This window comes from Sebastes umbrosus, chromosome 14 (assembly GCF_015220745.1).
Source record: "Sebastes umbrosus isolate fSebUmb1 chromosome 14, fSebUmb1.pri, whole genome shotgun sequence".
Classification (NCBI taxonomy): Eukaryota; Metazoa; Chordata; class Actinopteri; order Perciformes; family Sebastidae; genus Sebastes; species Sebastes umbrosus.
In genome coordinates, this window is record NC_051282.1 from 12,940,366 (window position 1) to 12,958,859 (window position 18,494).

Sequence of the window (18,494 nt, forward strand, 5' to 3'; positions counted from 1 at the left end):
GGGTAAAACCCCTCAAAAAAGCAAGATGACATATGCCTAACACAGGAAATGTGCATTAGCAAAGTAAAAAGGAGCAGTTAACAGGACACGTTTCAAAACATAATCACTCTAAACTATAGTCTAAAAAATTACATTGAGCAGTATCAGTCTCAAGAACAAACTTTTTGACATCATCTATATAATCTTCCAAATAATGTGACAAATGAGCTGTATAGGAGACACACATGCCTTTTTTTTTTTTTAAAAACAACCTCTCTTAGCTAGAATTGAGTGTGTCTGGTATTTTCTGAGGCCAGCGGAGTGAGTAAATCATGTGAAATGTTTGGCTAGCATCAAATCCAGATGTTTTGTTACACAGAACCATCTGAGAAGCCGTCATTGGAAACTGTTTGGAAAAGAGCAGGCACTTAAAAAAATACTTGGCAGGTGATTGGATGAACCATCCGTCAATCAAACTCTTGCCGAAGCCAGTCAGGAGAAGAGCGAAAACATTTTTTACATCCGGAAAGGCCTTCAGTGCCGTTCTTTGCTCTTCTTTCAGTGTAGATATACTCTCCAGTTCTGATATAAGTGATGCTATAGCAGCATCTACCCTAACCTCTTCAGGAGCCGCCATTGTTGTCACACACACCTAAGCCACGCCTGTAGCTGCCAGTAGCTCCTCACAGGACACTGATTGGTCCATGCTCGGGCTTGCCAGACACAAACACATTGCTTGAAGCCTGACAAGATGGATTTTCGTGTGATATGTGATCCCGCAATTGTCGTCGCTAGAATCCAGCTGCCGTGCAAGGTAAGCAATTGGTCCTCATTGTCTTCCATTTGAAGGCCCAAACTCAATATACAAGCTAATCCCATGCACCTTGTTAATTTTTTAGAGCAGGTACTGACGCAAATAAACTATAAAACCTATATTACAGCATGTATGCATGCAACCTTGTCTCTTAGGAGCCTTACAGTTTATAGATCTCTACGGTACCACTCAGAACAGTAGCTTCGTTGACAATGCAATCTTAAACCCATATTACGAGCTTGGAGGGGCTGCTAAAATAACTGGCAACGGTTTGACTCAAAGCAAAAAAAAAGCACATCATGTAGGCCAGCAGACTTTAAATTCCATGTCATTCTTTCCTTCTAATGTTCTCATGCAATACTCAACAGTTTGACATCGGCTGGGGACGTCGACTTACCCTGCATCATGCTTCTGTAAGCTGTGTCAGTGATGGCGTAGATGTGAGGCGGCATTTCATGCCTCTTCTTGCCCTTGTACATGTCAACAATCTCCTCTGAGTAGATGGGCAGGAACTTGTAGGGGTTTATGACGACACAGAAGAGGCCAGAGTATGTCTGCAGGAAAGATGGAGTTGGCATTTTAAAAAACGGTGCACTTGAATGTGGAATAAGAAGAAGAAGTGAAGGTACCAGAGGAAGAGAAGGGTTCTTGTGTTAAAGGGATATATCAAATTATTCTAGGGCAAATTCTAGCGACTGGACATGTGAAAATATCATTAAGGAGATTTGCATCTAGTGTGCAGAGTGGAATCATGATCATGGACTGGGATGATGGTCATTTCATCGGAGGTAACTCCGACAGCAGCGGAGATGTTGGGTTTATTTGCTTTATTGATTTGTTTGGGAAGAGGAAATAAGTGAACAGAACAAACTGAATTTCTCTCTTTTATTGTTAATTGCTAAATCCCCAAAAAGTGTTGTTTTTTTTTAACGCTGGATACTATTTTTGGTGAATATTTTTGGGACTTGCATTTGATTATCTTACACTTAATTCCCCAGATCCACTTTGTTTGAACCAATCCGACAGCATCCAATCAAATTGCAGGAGAAAACCATGAAGAAGTGCCAGTTACTCCGTTATTAAAATGGCACTACATTTGGTGAAGACTGCATTATAACTTGTTTAGGACTCGAAAGTCAAAGTTTAGGACTTGGGACTTGACTGTCTTGACTTGGGATTTGACTTGGGACTTGAGTGCAAAGACATGAGACTTACTTGTGACTTGCAAAACAATGACTTAGTCCCACCTCTGCTAATGTGCAAGAAGGGTTGTGCTTCCCCCAAAATTTGTTTCTCTATAAAAATCGAGAGGTTGTACTCGGCACTGATTGAATAACAAGGCCTTCCCATCCCCCATCAAGACGGAGCTGAAAGTTTCTCATGAACTCTAGCTTGTTACTCTTCTATATCATTATGTAATCTCTACCCCACCCTGCTGCAAGTTTAAACTGATGATTGGCAGAGGCATCATAAAACTACAGCTACTTGACCGGTTAGCCAAGTCATATCTCAGGTAGTAGAATTATCTTGTCTGCTTTGAACATTAAAGCCCTCCTCCAATCCTTTCTACAAACTCCACTAAATCTTTTTCTTTCTCCTCCTAACATAACTTCAGATTTTTTTCCCCCCCATGTGCTGCATTCCTGTGCTGCCCTCCCAACATCTCTGTACCAGGCATCTCTCCCTCTGCTGTACACCCGATCTCCCTTGAGAAACGGTCAATATAAAGACTACAGAGCCTGGAGGCGCTCTAACCAACCGTAGCCTGGATCCCTGGAGGGAGCAAGGGAAGGGACAACTGGCTGTGTTGACATGACCGGGGTCACACACCACAGAGTCAAAGAGACCAAATCCCTTCCAGCCCACCACATGGGGATAAATAACATTAATTATGGGGGAAGTAATAGCAGTTACAACACCATTTACATTCCATGTCCATCGCTGCAAAAACTAGACTGTGACGCCCCTCCCTCCTTCCCCAACTCTTTCTCCTCATACTCTGGACTACATTGTTCCCTGCAGTTTCCTGTTTACAAGATAAACTCCAAACATGGAGAGAGGGGAGCAAATAAGAAAGACAGAGGGGAAGAGAATGCTTGCATACCATGAGTATGTTGGCGGATTAAACACTGTCTTTGTGGTGACATAGTGCATACAATGGGTTGTCTTAAACAATGGGGCTCAATGAGATAATTAGGAGGTTAGACAGGGAGATAAATTGGTTTGGAGACCGGCAATGACGGATTGTTTTCTATTAACCAGTGGGGGATTTCATAACAATAAAAAGGAAAATGCTTTGAACCAATGGGACCAAGTTACCCTGATAATTTGGTGGACAAACAGATTAAGGAAATAGTAGCAACACAATGCAGAGGAAAATGGTGGCAGTAAATGTACAGTGTAGGTTTCAGTTTGTATACGAATAAACACTGCAGCTCCTCAAGACCAACATTTGAGGCTGTGGGCATGTTCATAATTGGCACAGATGTCAGAAGTCTGTTTAACAAAGAAATATTAATTGCACAATAACATTTTAGAGGAGTAATCCAGAACAACAAATGGTTAGAAATAGCATGATTATATTGTTGAATTAAATGAATTAAAGCAGTCCACAATTATCTGTCTCAAATGTAGCTTAAAGAGGACCTATTATGCTTTTGTTCATTTTCCCTTTCCTTTAGTGTGTTATATAGTTTTTTTGTGCATGTAAACGGTCTGCAAAGTTACAAAGAGCACGCCAAAGGGAGTTACTCTCCCCCACAGAAACACTGCTCCTGAACTGCCTGAAACACCTTGCTTCAAGTTCTGCCTTTTCTTCCGTAACACATTTGCATAATACACGCCTAGCGGCTAGTTTGGTACGCCCTCAAACAAAGCTTAGAGCGGAGCTGCAGCGGATTCCGAAGAGTTTGGTTCGGTTGACCAATCAGAACAGTGGGCCAGCTGACCAATCAAAACAGACTGGGCTTTTACAACTGAACATTTAGCCCACTTTGTAGAAAATACCAAGATATACTGTATATCGTGTGTCGCCATTCATTCTAAAAATACCAAAATAAGATTTTTGGTCCATATCGCCTAACCTTATCATGCATAGCTGTATTTTATTCTTAAAAACTCAACATAGGTCTAAATCTTAATTAAGACTCCAAAGAAACGTCTGGGGAAAAACAGTCACACTGGAACCATAACTGGAAGGGAACTAAAATGAGCCATGAGCCCATGCATCACTGCTACATTATACTTCAGCAAAATGAGGTACAATGTATGAATCAAGGCTTTGCATTTTGCGTCTGTGCCGGCTTAATACTCACATAAATGAGACCAGAGTAGTATCTCTCCTTCAGGTTGTGCAGCACGGAGGCCTCGTTCAGGCAGGTGAGCTCGGCCATGTCCTCCACCTTGCTGAACTTGGGCGGGTTCATCTTCTGGATGTCGTCCTTGTTCACCTTGATCTTCTTCGCAGAGTCTGCCAGCTCCACCACGCACTCGTCGCCGCGCTCCTCCTTCACGGAGCCGGCCTCGAAGCCCAGGCGCTCCGAGGGCACCCATACTAGCTTCTTGGTGGCCCAGTCAGCCTGCGCCAGCGGGTTGTTGACCACATTGCGGTCCACGTACAGGAACTTGTCTGCGGCTGACATTGTAGCTGTTTCAGAAAAAGAGGAAGAAAGAGTGTTGGTGGTTAATGCTGAGAAAATTATAGACAGAGATCAGAAACCCAGATTAATTCTGATTATCATTTAAATATTTGTTATTCATTATCAAACTAAAATCAATTATATACATATATGAATTGCTACATGTTTATAGGACCAGGACTTTGCTACCCTTCTATCTTCATATGCAATCTCTAAGGAATGCAAAGGTCACCACTGGTGGGATGTACAGGAACAGGAAGAGTCTGCTCAAAGTTAGGTCGGGTCGACATAAAACATGTCAAACGAGGCTCCGTGTTACTTCTTGGCAAACTGCTGTGAACACTTAATCAAATTTCCAGCTGCTGGACCATATGGGTGACAGAGAAGAAGAAACATTTGCCTTCATCTCCCAGCAGAGGTGCCTCCAGCACCAACAAATTGTCTGTCTGCTGGTGGGAAGCCTGTGAGGGAGCACGCCTTTGCTGTCGTTCCGACTGGTTGGTCGAGTATCTGCTCAGAAGGGGGAGGAGAGGAGTTGACCGTGGGTGATCTTGGAGAGACAGTGTAAACATCTGCCTGACTTATGGCCGCATCAAGTTCCAGGGACTAAATCCAGTAACTAAATCAGGAAACAAAAGTCCCTTTTGTACATTCCTGTTTCTGTTTTTTCTGCTTTAGAGGAACCATCAAAGATAAAAGGATCAAAGGAGTAAGCAAGTTTTGTTTTGAGAATTTTTTTTTTGCATACAACACCACAGAGGCATCATGTTCTTTGGAATTCACGGTTTCTAGCATTTTCAAAGTAGAGATGATTTGTTCAGTGTTTCTTGCTTATTTTTTCCAATTTAGTACATAACTGCATTGAAACGATTAAGTTTTGTTTGTCTTGGTCACACTTTTTCTTGGTAGCCTACCATCTCTTTATTTGGGGAGTCAAAGTTAACGCGATAAAAACACCTTAACACAAATCCATGGGTACCAACCATACTAGCTTGTCGCGAAGGAGGCTAAATAACGCTCCAAACTTGCACTAAATTTTGGCGGGGAAAAACCGTCATGGACATTTTTAAAGGGGTCTTTTGACCTTTGACCTCAAGTTATGTGAAGGATAATGGGTTTAACACACCTTTGAAAGCTCACACACATGTTGTTGACAGGGAGTGCTGCGGTTGTTTAATCCTTACAGAAAGTGACTAGACTAGTATTACCAGTATGAGGAAAATGAGGAGAGTGTGCTTGAACCAACCCGCCCAACTAAAGCAAGTGCAGAGACACTCCAGGCAATCCACTGAACATGATGTGCTTTCACTGACAACAAGGTCCAAGACTTTACCATTTCTATTATCATTCCCACACAGGAGGAGCCGTCTTCGCAGCACCACCAGCGTCGTTAGCCTCTTCCAACGTTCCCTCAGCTCCAACGGAAAACCGAGAGCTGTCCTATACAGGCTTGTTTGCATGTGTTCATGTGCTCATATGCAAACACTATGAAAATCACAGCAGAGGTCAGGTTCGGCCCAGTGTTACATTTATCATCAGGTCTGAAATAATATATTAGCTGGAAGTGTTTCATGCGCCTAAGATTATTTATTGCATTGCAATGTTGTCCGGTGGGACGAGGCTCTGGTGCCAAATTCTCATTTCTCTCATTTTCAACATCATAAAACACTGCTCAGAACAGTGCATAAAACACTTTTATTCAATGCAAGAATTATAGTTTAAAAAAAGGGATGTGCGCATATCAACAATGTGGGAGAAAACATTGCTCTTACAAGCCTTGCATCTCCCAAGCTTGATAATAGACTTTAATTTTAAACTAACTTTGTATTCCTTAAGCTTATTACAGCAGATCAACTTTGATGCAATTTCATAACTCAAACATAATGTCTCCAAAATTCCTAAATATATTTTGAGGAACTTGTGGCTAAGTTACTAGTTAGGTTACTATTTGTACTAATGGATACTTAAAACTGACCGACTGATCATCGATGTTTTTATGATATTTGGGAGCTTAAAAAACCTGACACCGATACATCAGTTAGTTATTTCTTTTTGACATAAATACATAACAAACTTAAAATGCATACCTTCGGCCTCTTTTAAAAAGAAAAATGTAAACTGTGATTAAGATACAGACTAAGTTTTACAGTTGAAAAATCTAACTTTCAATGCTCTCTGTTGGACAAACTAATGACACCGTTTCTAATTTACCTCAAATAGGGCTGGGCAATATGACAATATATATCGTCAAGACGTTATAAAAATGTCTATAAAATATAGGCTACGCCAATATTTTTCTTTTTCTCTATAATTTCACTTAAAACTGTGACGTTCATTTTGCACTCAAGTTCTTAAAATGAGAAAATACTGAAGTATTTAATTTACACAGGAGTATAAAAAATAGGCTTTACCATGTGGTTATAACACATACACTATTTATTTATTACCAGAAAACATGCTATTTTGTGATATATATCGTTATCGAGATATAAAATGACCTATATTGTGATAGAAGATTTTGGCCATATTGCCCAGCCTTACCTCAAATCTCATTTGGCATTTCTGTACTACAATTTCTTGTTAATTGGCTGACACATACACAGATACCGATATATCTACAATAAGTTAATATCTGCAAATCTATAGGCATGACCGCCTATTTAACGCTCTACTTCTGATAACTGTTAAAAAATAATTGTCATCAACAATCAACAAAATTTCATCAACTATGCTCTTGACAAAATGCCAACTAACTACGCAGCATTCCTCATTTGTACTGAAAAAAGGTGACAGCCCCTTAAGAATCGTTAGAAAGAAGAGTAGAGGTCGTTGCGTTTAACAGGGTTATTATGTCGGCCCCGTCTGTTCCAGCACATTAACCCTGATCTGTGAGAAAGAAAGCAGAGGGAGAGCCATTCTTCTCATGACCCCTGCCTCCCTCCCTCCTCTATCAACGCTCTGTCAGGCTGCGCTACAGCTGACGTCCATCACTGCTAAACCCGCCTCCTAACTCATCTCTCGTGTACCGACCCCATCCTGTAACAGAACGTGAGGCAAATTAGTCCTGTTTTACCTCTCAGCTGGCTACATGCTGCCTCTTCTGCCTTCAGCCACCCCACTCCCTCTCCAGCGTCCTAACACCCCCCCCTCTCCCACCCTTCTGTTTATCCAGTCTTTTCAGGGTCGCATTCCTCCCATACTCACCCTTTATCAGGGAGAGACAGCGAGCAACGGCATTCCACAAATTTCTGTCCTTTATGCCTCCCCTCTTACGTCTCTCTGAGACCTATTCTCTGGCTTTCCTTCCCGTTTCCTCCCCTTATTCCCATCACATCAGCGGGTCATGTGTGTCTTCAGGAGTTTCATCACTCAGAGGAGATCAGCATCACAGATCGAACAGACTCTCAGTCCCTTTGTGTATGTGTCGGAGTATGTTCCCATGCTCCTTTACAATATACTTGACCATTACATTTGTATCAGTTGGCCCCATGCAGAGTTGAATATGAGCCATTACTGACTGTAATCCCACTAGTTTTGTTGTTTGGCAAAAACAAGAAGAGAAATAGAACAGGCTGAACACGCCCAAAGCTCTGTTGTTGCTTTAGCTTGCTATGTTTTTCCACTATCCTCAAGGTGCAGGGAGACATGTTGGACGCCATGAAAACAGCATCTCAAACACTTCTTCTAACAAATACAGACACCATCTGTTGCTGCAGTCAAATGGCTCTTAAACTGGATTGCAGTTATTTTTCATCAATTAATCTGCCGATCATTTTCTAGATCAGTGGGTCTCAACCTTTTCGAGTCACGACCCCGCAGAATAATCAGGTTACCCCCCACTGAACCACTGTTCTAGTTTAATCGTTTAAAATGTCAGAAAACAGAAATTCTGTTTACTATCGAATAAAACAAAGAAAATTTGAAACCAGGGATTGTTTGGTATTTTTGCTTGAAAAATGACTCGCATGATTATCAATATAGTTGCCCATTATTATAACTAAGCATTTTAGCTCTAATTATTATAATTTAGCTCTGTTGATGTCTGCCTCAGTCCGACTCACATGCTTGCCACAGATAACTCAGTGACACACTTCAAACCACCTCCAGAGATTAGCATGAGGACTAAAATTACCCCAACAGCTATTCTAGTTCGACAAGTGCTGCTCTATATTGAAAGTAGGAAAAAAGAGGAGGGTTAAAGAACTCCCATCAGACAATTGTGGAGGCTGACAGTTATAGGAAGACATGGATGTTGACTTGACTTTGAGATAAAACCAACGCCCCCCTGTTCGGCTCAGGTTTTTGCTGCCGCCCTGCCAAGTCCTCCATAATCCTGTAAGAATCAAGGTTTCTCTGATTCCTTGTCACTTTGCAACACGCTCTGATGTGAAAGAATTTACTATCTATTCTGTTGAGACCTATTTATGATGAGATTAACCGGTTTAGATAATCATAACAAGGATTACTCATTAATTGGATACATGGCAGTAGGTAGATAACAGTCATCCCGAAACCAACGCTTGGCAAAAAATCCATGAACTTTATGAGACTTGACTGAGATACCATTAAAGGATTATGTTCTCAAAATGCCCAAATGAAAAACGGAGTTAGCAGTGTCCTGTCAAAGCAGCAGCCTTCTTGAAAAAGGAAGAGGAACCATAAAATAAATAGCACAAGGAAGAGAACGGAGGCTGGTTTTAGAAACCGAGTTAGCTGTATCCTTATAGTTTTAGAAACCAGCCTCATCACAGAAACCAGAATGTGGTTACAAAGAAAAGGAAGTGATGCAGTGGCCAGGATTTTGGAGGAAGAGGTGGAAAGGAAAAGGGAAGAGCTACAGAGCGTCCTTTTCAGTCCCAGTTGTCCTGTTTAGAAAGCAGGTCAACTTTGGTCTTTATAAAACTGAGGCCATCCCTCCGTCAGTCAGACTCCCTCTCATTCCTTTCCACCTCAGCGACTCTCCCCGAGTTACTGTAAAAACCAGGAGTCGAGACGACCTCTACCAAAGCATGACCATGTACAGTCAAACCCTCCTGCTCCAGCTAAAGGGAACCTATAAAGCAGCTGTGCTGCGTCGACTGCCCCATTGACAGGAATATTAATAGAATGACCAAAAAGTCAATAACACTGTACTCCCACCAACTGCATCCCTTCACAACATCCCAGCCGGCATGAGCAGAGCCAAGTCTGCTCATCCGCTGTCCTCCTCACGCTGTGGATGTTGTTTTGCACTGTTGTCTCTCTTGTCCGTTTGGCTTCAACTGTTTAGATTACTCTTTCCAACAAATGCTCTAATCTCTAGTTCAAGTGTCAGGTCCTCTTGGGTCTTGGCTTCATCCCCCTCACAGCCCAATGATCTACTGCCTGAGAGTTCGCTCTCTCTCATGAAAGTGAGAGTGGGTGCCAGACAGGGCCTGGAAAGGTACGGAGTCAGTCAAAATTCATTATGGGCTCACACGTCGGCACTCTCCCGCTCTCTCTCCCCTTCGCCCTCCTTCTGAAAGTGGAAGGGTGGGGCAAAGACAAGAAAGGGAAGGAAAAGAGGAAATGACCAACTGAGAAAACTATTTTGCCATTTGTGGAACTTGTTGTGTGCGAGTCTTTCGAGGAGGAGGGAAGGTGGCATTTTCTTGAGCGCACGCTGTGTGGCTTTGAGAAGCAAATTAAGCCCTTGATGGAAAATAACTGCACTGCTTGACAGATCTACATCACTTTCCACATTACTTTTCACATTCCTGCCACAACCAGGATCCAATTTCACTTTGAACTGTAAGCTGGCCAATGCCATCTGCCATTTACAACTAGAGGCCCCTACGAGGTCTTATTAAAGCTCTCAGCACATCACCTACTGTACAGTGGTTCCCAACTTTTATCTGATGTAACCCCACCACAGCTCTGTCAGATGAACTCAAGTACCCATTCATCAACACCACCAGTCATTCTGGTTAGCTGCATGCTAACCTGAATATTAAATGAATATATTGGTCTATATGTTAAAAAAAGTTAACAAATCGCAATAAATTGTAATATCGAATGGCAATACTTATAGAATTGCAATACTTAAAAATCACAATACATATCAAATCAGCACCCAAGTATCGTGATAGTATCGGATCGGGAGATAAATGTATCATCCCAGGCTGGGATGACAATAGACTCAACTCAATAGATTATCATTGTTTTTTTTGGCTGGTGAGTGAAGCAAATCTAGCAGCCACCTGCATATTTTACCAGCATTTGGCTGGTAGCTGGAGCACGTCCAGGGGACACACCCTTTTCCTGATAATAGAAACAACAAATCCCTGTTGAAATCACCAGAAGGAGAGCTAGTTATCTGTTAGCAGCAAGTAGGCAGCACAGTCCTGCACGGAGCTTTCACCTAACGTTAACGGAGGTTGCATTGATTTACATTATGATGCGTTCAGGCTCTATTCATTGTAAACATGAGTATTAGGCAAAGGTAAATTATAACGTTATCATGATGTGTTCAAATGTAATCTTGTAAAAATGTATTTTTTGATGAGAAACTTGAATAAATCCAGTTGTTTGAAGGAGATGTTTTCACATTAATATAAAAAAAGATATTAGAGAGGGAATTATTAATTGTTTAACTTCCTAACACGAGCTCAAAGTGTTTAAGGTTTTGTTGTTGTTTTTTGCAGAAGCTTGGTGTTTCAACCATTTCTGCATTACTTTAGCTATTTCAATAGTTTGTCCATTACTTTTAGCTTAATATTTCAATGGTTTTATCAATACTCATAGTTGAGAATCACTGACCTATACAACTACTTCAAATGAACGTATCAATTCAAGTGCTTTGGGCTATGTATAAAGATTCTGAATAAATGTCTGTTTTACCTATTTCAACCAGTTGTCCAATGGGAGTCAGAAGGCAGACCCATTGTACACTTCTGTTAAATGACAGGGAGGACAGATAATTGGAAATAGGGTGTCGGTCTGATAAACGCATCATTTTCAGGGTCATAGAATACATTCTGCATCTGTCATTAAAACCAGCTATCTGATTACACCGTTGAATGCACAATTAACTGGTTATTTGACAAAACAGAGCAGATACTGCACTGCACCAGTTTGCCCTTTTACTAGAACACTCAACAGTATTGACCCTTAGATAAATAGATAGGTGGTTACGTAAGCCCTTTTAGCAGACGGTGAAAGAATGCAGAGGGGAGTTAAGATACACATTTCAATCTGTCAGCAATGCTTCTTCATGTGGAATGCTGAGCTGGCACCGCTAGGTCTTATATTTCTGACAGATTCAGTGAAGAAAATCTGTTATTACTACCTCACTTCTGCATATATGTTCTCATAACATTCATCCTATCACCAGACCACACTCCCTTCTTCACGCTTTTGGATTATCGTGTGGCTCTTTTTACCTATATCACTTGTTATCTTTACCTAGGGCACTCCCTTTGAGTCACTCATAAGACTTATCTCATCAAACAATGCAATCACAGACCTCCGAGAGCCACATGCTAGATGACAACCCGGGCATCTGGTGTGCAATACAATTTTGGACTGACATGGGAATAAACTGTTCAAAGGGAGACAGAAGATGACGCATTACACAGCATGTTTCAAAGTTCACAGAGCAAAAGTGTCTGTGGTGAATGTGTTGCGCAAATAACTACTTTTCTACGCCAGGTGTGCAGCTCACACACACCCAACCACGGACAAAGTCTAATTTCTGACATGTACAGTAATACAACTGTGCTTCACCACAATCACCACCAAACAGATTACTTTTCTGTTTTAGGTTTATTGTGTGGGGTCTCTCAGCCATAAATGTATGGTTTTACTTCACATTGCATAACCTGTATTTACACTAATGAGTCAACTGCTTTGCAGAGTGTTAAAAACATCACTAAAAAGAAGATAGAAAGAGAGAAACTCTTTACAAAAATCATTATCTACAAGGAAGTTTCATGGGTAAATGGAGAGCCAGGTGCTGACTATCACGTCTTCTTAAACAAACAGGAAGCTGATCATTAAACAGGCACTCCATTGAGGGCTAGGCCGTAGATCAGCAATCACTGATCAAGCATTACCTCATCATTTATGCCCCAAAACAGAAAGCAGAATTATCCACTGAGCCACATGTAGTCATCACAAGAACTGTGTTCAAGGTCCGTCCGTCGAGATCACAAATCTCATTTCTGTGTATAGTCCAAGTCAGAGCGCAACCATTTCCTGGTATTGTTCAGTTCTATTGAAACCTTACAGGTGCGTGCTGTGCGGGGGAGGATGGAGGAAAGGATGGGGTGGTGGCAAAAAAAAACAAGCAGAGGAAAAGAGGCATGGGGGAGGGAAAATGAAGGGGAACATAGACAGGGAACAGAGAAAGGGGAGACCGAGACGAGGAATTGTAAAGGAATAAACAGCGGTGGAAGGAAATGGAAAACCCACAGCACACATACTACTGCAGATATATCCTTGAGCCCAGTCGGTTCAACCATTCTGACTGAGGCAACTTAATTATGCTGTTGAAGAAATATGTTTGGGCAGAACTAAAATAGACGAGACATTCAAGAAAAATATGTTTGGAAGAACTGAATTAAAGGGCACCATTAGTGATATATGGAACATGGCATGCAGTATGTGTGCAAGCTTGTTGCCCTTTCTTGTTCCTAGCTGTTATGTCTAGGCCTTTCTGTGTACATTGAGAGCAATGCAAAAAACGGGAGTCAAATTCCTTGTATGTGTACACAATACTTGGCCAACAAGTGAATTTCGGCCAGTATTGACTATTCAACACTCTTAACTACTGTACATACTGAGTGATGTCATGATCAGCTCTGCCATGGTTAATAGAGAATCTTGACAGTCTCCGCTCTGACTGGAATGTTTTTTCCTGCATGAATGAATCTCAGCTGACTGTGTAGGAAACTACGTGGGATATGCATGACACTTCACTGCCCTGCCAGTCATCAACAAAGTCTATTACTAGGGTCAAGTATTAAAAGAAAATAAAGGAGTACTCAGATAAGAAAATTGACACAGTCCAACTGACAGCCTCCCTTTAGAAATGTTAACATATTGTATATTATTGTAGAGCTGCAACGATTAATTGATTAATAAAATTAAATAAAATTATTAAATGAATCGCCAACTATTTTGATAATTGATAAATCGGTTTGAGCAATTTTTAAGAAAGAAAAAAAGTCAAAACTCTGACTCCAGCTTCTTAAATGTGATCATTTTCTGATTTCTTTACTCCTCTAGGGCAGTAAACTGAATATCTTTGACTTGTGGACAACAAAACACATTTGAGGATGTCATCTTGGGCTTTGGGAAACACTCATCGACATTTTAACCATTGTTTGACATTTTATAGACCACACATCTGATCGATTAATTGAGAAAATAATCAACAGATTAATCAACAATGAAAATAATTGTTAGTTGAAGCCCTATATTATTGTAGAAGGATTTGGGGCCAACTAGGGTTGCAACCAACAACAATTTGCGTTTTTGGTTAGTCTTCTAAATATTTTCTTTATTGATTTCTTGCAAAGTCGATAAGATGTCACAAAAGAAAGGGTGACAAATGCCCAAAATTTCCAAATGCCTCACTGACATTTTCAAATAGCTTGTTATGACCAACCAACAGTGCAAAAGCCTATTTACAATCATTAAAAGAAGAAACTGCAAGTGTTCATCAACAACTGCCTCCGATACATACTGAGGATATGGTGGCCCAGAAAAATTACAAATACAGACCTGTGGAAACAAACAAACCAGGAGCGAATCAACAAAGAAATCAAAAGGAGAAAGTGGAGATGGATCGGGCATACACTCAGAAAACAAGAAACAAACATAACAAGACAATCTCTGGACTACAACCCACAAGGAAAGAGGAAGCCAGGGAGACCAAAAAACAACTGGAGACGGTCTATGCTTGACGAGTTAAACAAGATCGGGACCTCCTGGCAAGAAGCAAAGACCACTGCACAGAAGAGAGTGAGGTGGAGATCCATGGTGGACGCCCTATGCTCCCAAGGGGGCCAAGAGGACTAAGAAGAAGAAGAAAAGACGAAGGAAACCAGAAAAGATTCACGTTTGAGAAGCTGGAGCCAGCGCGTTTTTAGCATCTTTGCTTAACAAAATGACCGACAATTAAAGCTGAAGTCAGATACTTGCAAATATTATAAAAAAAATTTTAAAATGTAAAAAAGGGTTATTTTTATAAAACTGTCACTATATCCTGACAGTAGTGCATGAGACAGGTAATCTGAAAAAAAAAAAAACATGTTCCTCTGTGCCCTCCTGTGTCCTTAATGGCATTTGCAAGATTTCACAGCGCTGAAGGAAAACAACCAATCAGAAAAATGAGAGAAAGTTTGCTCCAGCCGGTGGGCGGTGCTTAGTTTTGGCTTGATTGTTTTCAACATAGCAGCCAGGTCACAACCTTTCACATTTTACAGCTAAACAGTACACTAAAATGTGTTTCTGATAACATTTGAGCGAGAAATAGGCATTGCAGTAACAGAATATTAATTCATATTTGATCAGCATTGCCTAGTTTGACCGTTTGATCAGAGTTCCCGAGTGAAGCGAGCAGTGATTGACAGCTGCTATAGAGACTGCTCGGCTCCGATTGGTTATTTTGGTTTGGACGCGGTGAAATCTTGAAAATGCCATTAGGAGCACTAGGAGGACACAGTGGAGCCTGATTTTTCACAGATTATCTGTCGCATGCACTACTGTCAGGATATAGTGACCCTTTTATAAAAATAACTTTTTATCATAATTGCTCAAAGTTCCGTACTGCAGCTTTAATCAATTATCAGAACAGTTGCAGATTAATTTTCTTTCAATCGACAAATCGTTTCAGCTCTAGCTCAAGTACAGAAGTGTTTTGTTTTTTTTAGCTTTTCCAGCCTGTGTTATCTGCCTTTCTCTCCTCTTAGCCTGACTATCTGAATTAAATGCATTATTATGCCTATGAATGGAAAGTTAGAAGGGCACAGACAACAGATAAAAGATCAGAAATACATCACAGTTGTGAAAAGAACCTTGAGAGTTCATAAACCAGAAGACAACTACTGTTATATACTGTGTGAGACTGCCCTCCCCACACTGCAACAAAAGCAAGGGGGCCTGCAAGTAATCTGGCTCAGCGAGGACGACCTACCTTCAATGAAATCTAAACATCCACGGGCATGTTTCTCTCAGACTGTATCATTTTGAGAAGATTGAACAGCCTCGTACACCGGCCCCATGTTCACATTTTAAGATGCCTGTGTTTAATTTGGTCTAGCCTACAGTACATAACTCTCCCGGGGGGCCCAGTGTGTATGGACATTGCTGACACACGAATGATGGAATGTAACGATCTCTGCGGGGTGCTCCATAACAGCACCGAAACTGGCAATATGTGAGAAAAGCTGGCCTCCAGAGAAGCCATTGCACAACTCATACTTAATTCATGACTCAAATACAACAACAGGATATGACATACCACATGTCACCCAATGTGCCCCTAAGGCTACGCGTTTACTGATGTGTCTTTCTCAAACCACACAGCAAGGGACTGGGACTGCTCTGTGAAGGAGTGTAGGTGTATCATCCGGAGAAGCATGAGAGATGACTTTGATAAAACAAGCAACATATGACTACACAGACAAAGACAGCGGTTTGTATTTTTCAGCTACTGTAATTACCATTTGAGCATGAACCAACATTTGCACAATATGCCTGAGTATTAGAATATTATTAATGTGGTAAGACGCTCATACTGTGGTTTAATAGCTTCTTGGCAGAAAACATCAGCTCTTATTATAAGTGTATGGTTCTGATTTTGAGAGCAGCACCCCTTTGCTCTCAAAATGAGAAGCAGGTTCGGATGAAGGATGCCAGCTTCGGTGCCCAGTATGACTTAAGAGGTAGAGACAATTCATGCATATTTTTTTGCTAATAGCCACACAGCCGGCTAGGCATACTCAAAGTCAGTAGGGCGGGCGTGCAGCATACCAGAGACTGTTTGCTTCCCAGAGTGCAAACACAATCATGTGCCATATAACAGAGCAAACACAAATTGCACTGACAAAGCACACTTATGTAGGTGTGCAATGACATGGCACGGTTAGGCATGATGAGTATGTGACACTTTATAGATCTGAGGAAAGTCTGAGATTGGCCCGTGGGAAAGAAAATATCAAGAGAGTTGCTGTAACGTGCATCTTTTTTGTATTAGACTAAATTAATAAAAATGTCCTGGCTGCAAAATACAGAAAATATCATATGGTTTAGGGGCAATATGGGGAACATTTGAAGTCTTTCTTGATCCATATTCTTCACTCCAAGTACTTTTACACTGGTCTAAAACTCTTAACTTAAAATAACCTTTATATTGTGTTTGTACTCTATTTACCTATACTGTTGTCGTTTTTCTCTATGCAGTAATTTTACAATTGCTAATTTGGTCTATTTTGTATATACAGCATTTATTTGTGACTGGAAGATGGATCCCTCCTCTGTTGCTCTTCCTGAGGTTTCTCCCTTTTCAAGTTTTTTGTGTGGATTTATTCTTTATCCAAATCAGGGGTCTAAGATTCAAGGGTGTTCTATGTTTTACAGTTTGTGAAGCCCTCTGAGTCAAATTTGTGATTTGTGACTTAAGCGCTATATACATAAAATTGTCTTAACTTGGCTTGATATTGATATATCCCATAAAACCCCTCATGCAGCCTAGACGATGTTCATCACAGTGGACCGCACTGTAATTACAAGACAAACCTGGTCATTTTCAGCTGGCATTCTTCTTGTGTATTTCAAGAATAATTTGAGCTAAATCTAGCTAACTGATGTAACAACCCGTGCCTATTAACTTCTGTAAAGTGCTTTCTCCTGTTTGAGTCATCAGAGTGTGTTCTGAGCGAGTCAAAACTGCATTTTTGCACTATGCACCCTGGGCTCGCATTAACTTACAAGCCAAACTTCTTTTGGAAACACTGCCTTCAGACAACCAAAAGGTGTTTTAAGAGTAATGGAAATGTTTTAAAAAGTCACGCCTTATTTCTCTCAGGTCCAATATTGTGCTATATGTTGAACATTTTTATGTGACTGTATTATCTATTTTCCACTGTTATTTTGGCCAGATATCTATTCTAAAAAGAGATAGTGTTTCTCAAGAGACTACGTGGTTAAATAAAATAAATAATGCATGTTTTAAAAGGGACTGTATGTAAGTTTTTACACGAATAAACGTGTTTTAATCGTTTTTTATTGCCAATTTGTGAACAGGTTGTAACCTAGCCTAAAAAAATTTGACCTTCCACGACTTTCTGAGTTTCCTCTATCACCCTATAGACTGCTTTTAATGTGAAGAACGCGGGACGTTTTTTCCATCCAACGGATGTGATGTCATGCACGCTCGCGAGTGCCTTTATTTTCAGTTCCGCTACAGGGCTAACAGTGTGCAACCATAGCTAACGTTCGGTTAGAAATGGAGTCCGCTAACGCCAACAAAAGACCACCCCCACCACAACTCAGACTCCAACACAAACTCCACGGAAGCACAAAAAAAAATAGTTATTGTGAACCCCGTCTTGCAAAACAGGAATGTGACCGTGTCGGGGGAAATCTAGGATCAACATCGGCCAGGCCTTCGATTCATGGAGGGACCTTTGTTTGGTAAGCTAACATTACTGTCTACTGGCATGTGAAATATATAGTGATATTGTGGTATTAGCTGGCTAATCTTGCTAACATTAATTAACATGATGCCTTTCAATCCCGTTCAGTCTTGTGTGTCTGCTCACTGTTTTAACTGATGCTCGCTTGCTCGCGTCTATGTAGTCCAAGCACAAGCGAGAGCAACAGGATGACTTAATGGCCACAGGTGTCACTGTTTACAAGCTCTTTCTAATTCTTACATCATGTTCCTCTGTGTCCTCCGGTGCTCCTAACGGCATCTGCAAGATTTCACAGACCGGAGGAAGACAAGCAGTAAGAACTGATCTGAGGTCCGCTGTCCAGCTGCCGTCTATAAGAGCCGGCTGTCAATCACTCGCGAACTCCGACCAAACAGTCAAACT

At 41.0% G+C, this 18,494-nt stretch overlaps 1 protein-coding gene across 2 annotated transcripts in view; it reads right to left on the bottom strand.

Annotated features, from left to right (window-relative positions):
* The window catches only part of LOC119500961 (myosin-9-like), a 43,901-nt gene that overhangs the window by 23,705 nt on the left and 1,702 nt on the right, over positions 1-18,494 (bottom strand). For both annotated transcript variants that reach the window (XM_037791003.1, XM_037791002.1), the window contains exons 2-3: positions 4,108-4,439; positions 1,191-1,347 (exon numbers count right to left, since the gene is read on the bottom strand). In XM_037791003.1, coding sequence (XP_037646931.1) covers positions 1,191-1,347; positions 4,108-4,434 — 484 coding nt within the window. In that variant the 5' untranslated portion in view covers positions 4,435-4,439. The remainder of the gene's footprint in view (positions 1-1,190; positions 1,348-4,107; positions 4,440-18,494) is intronic.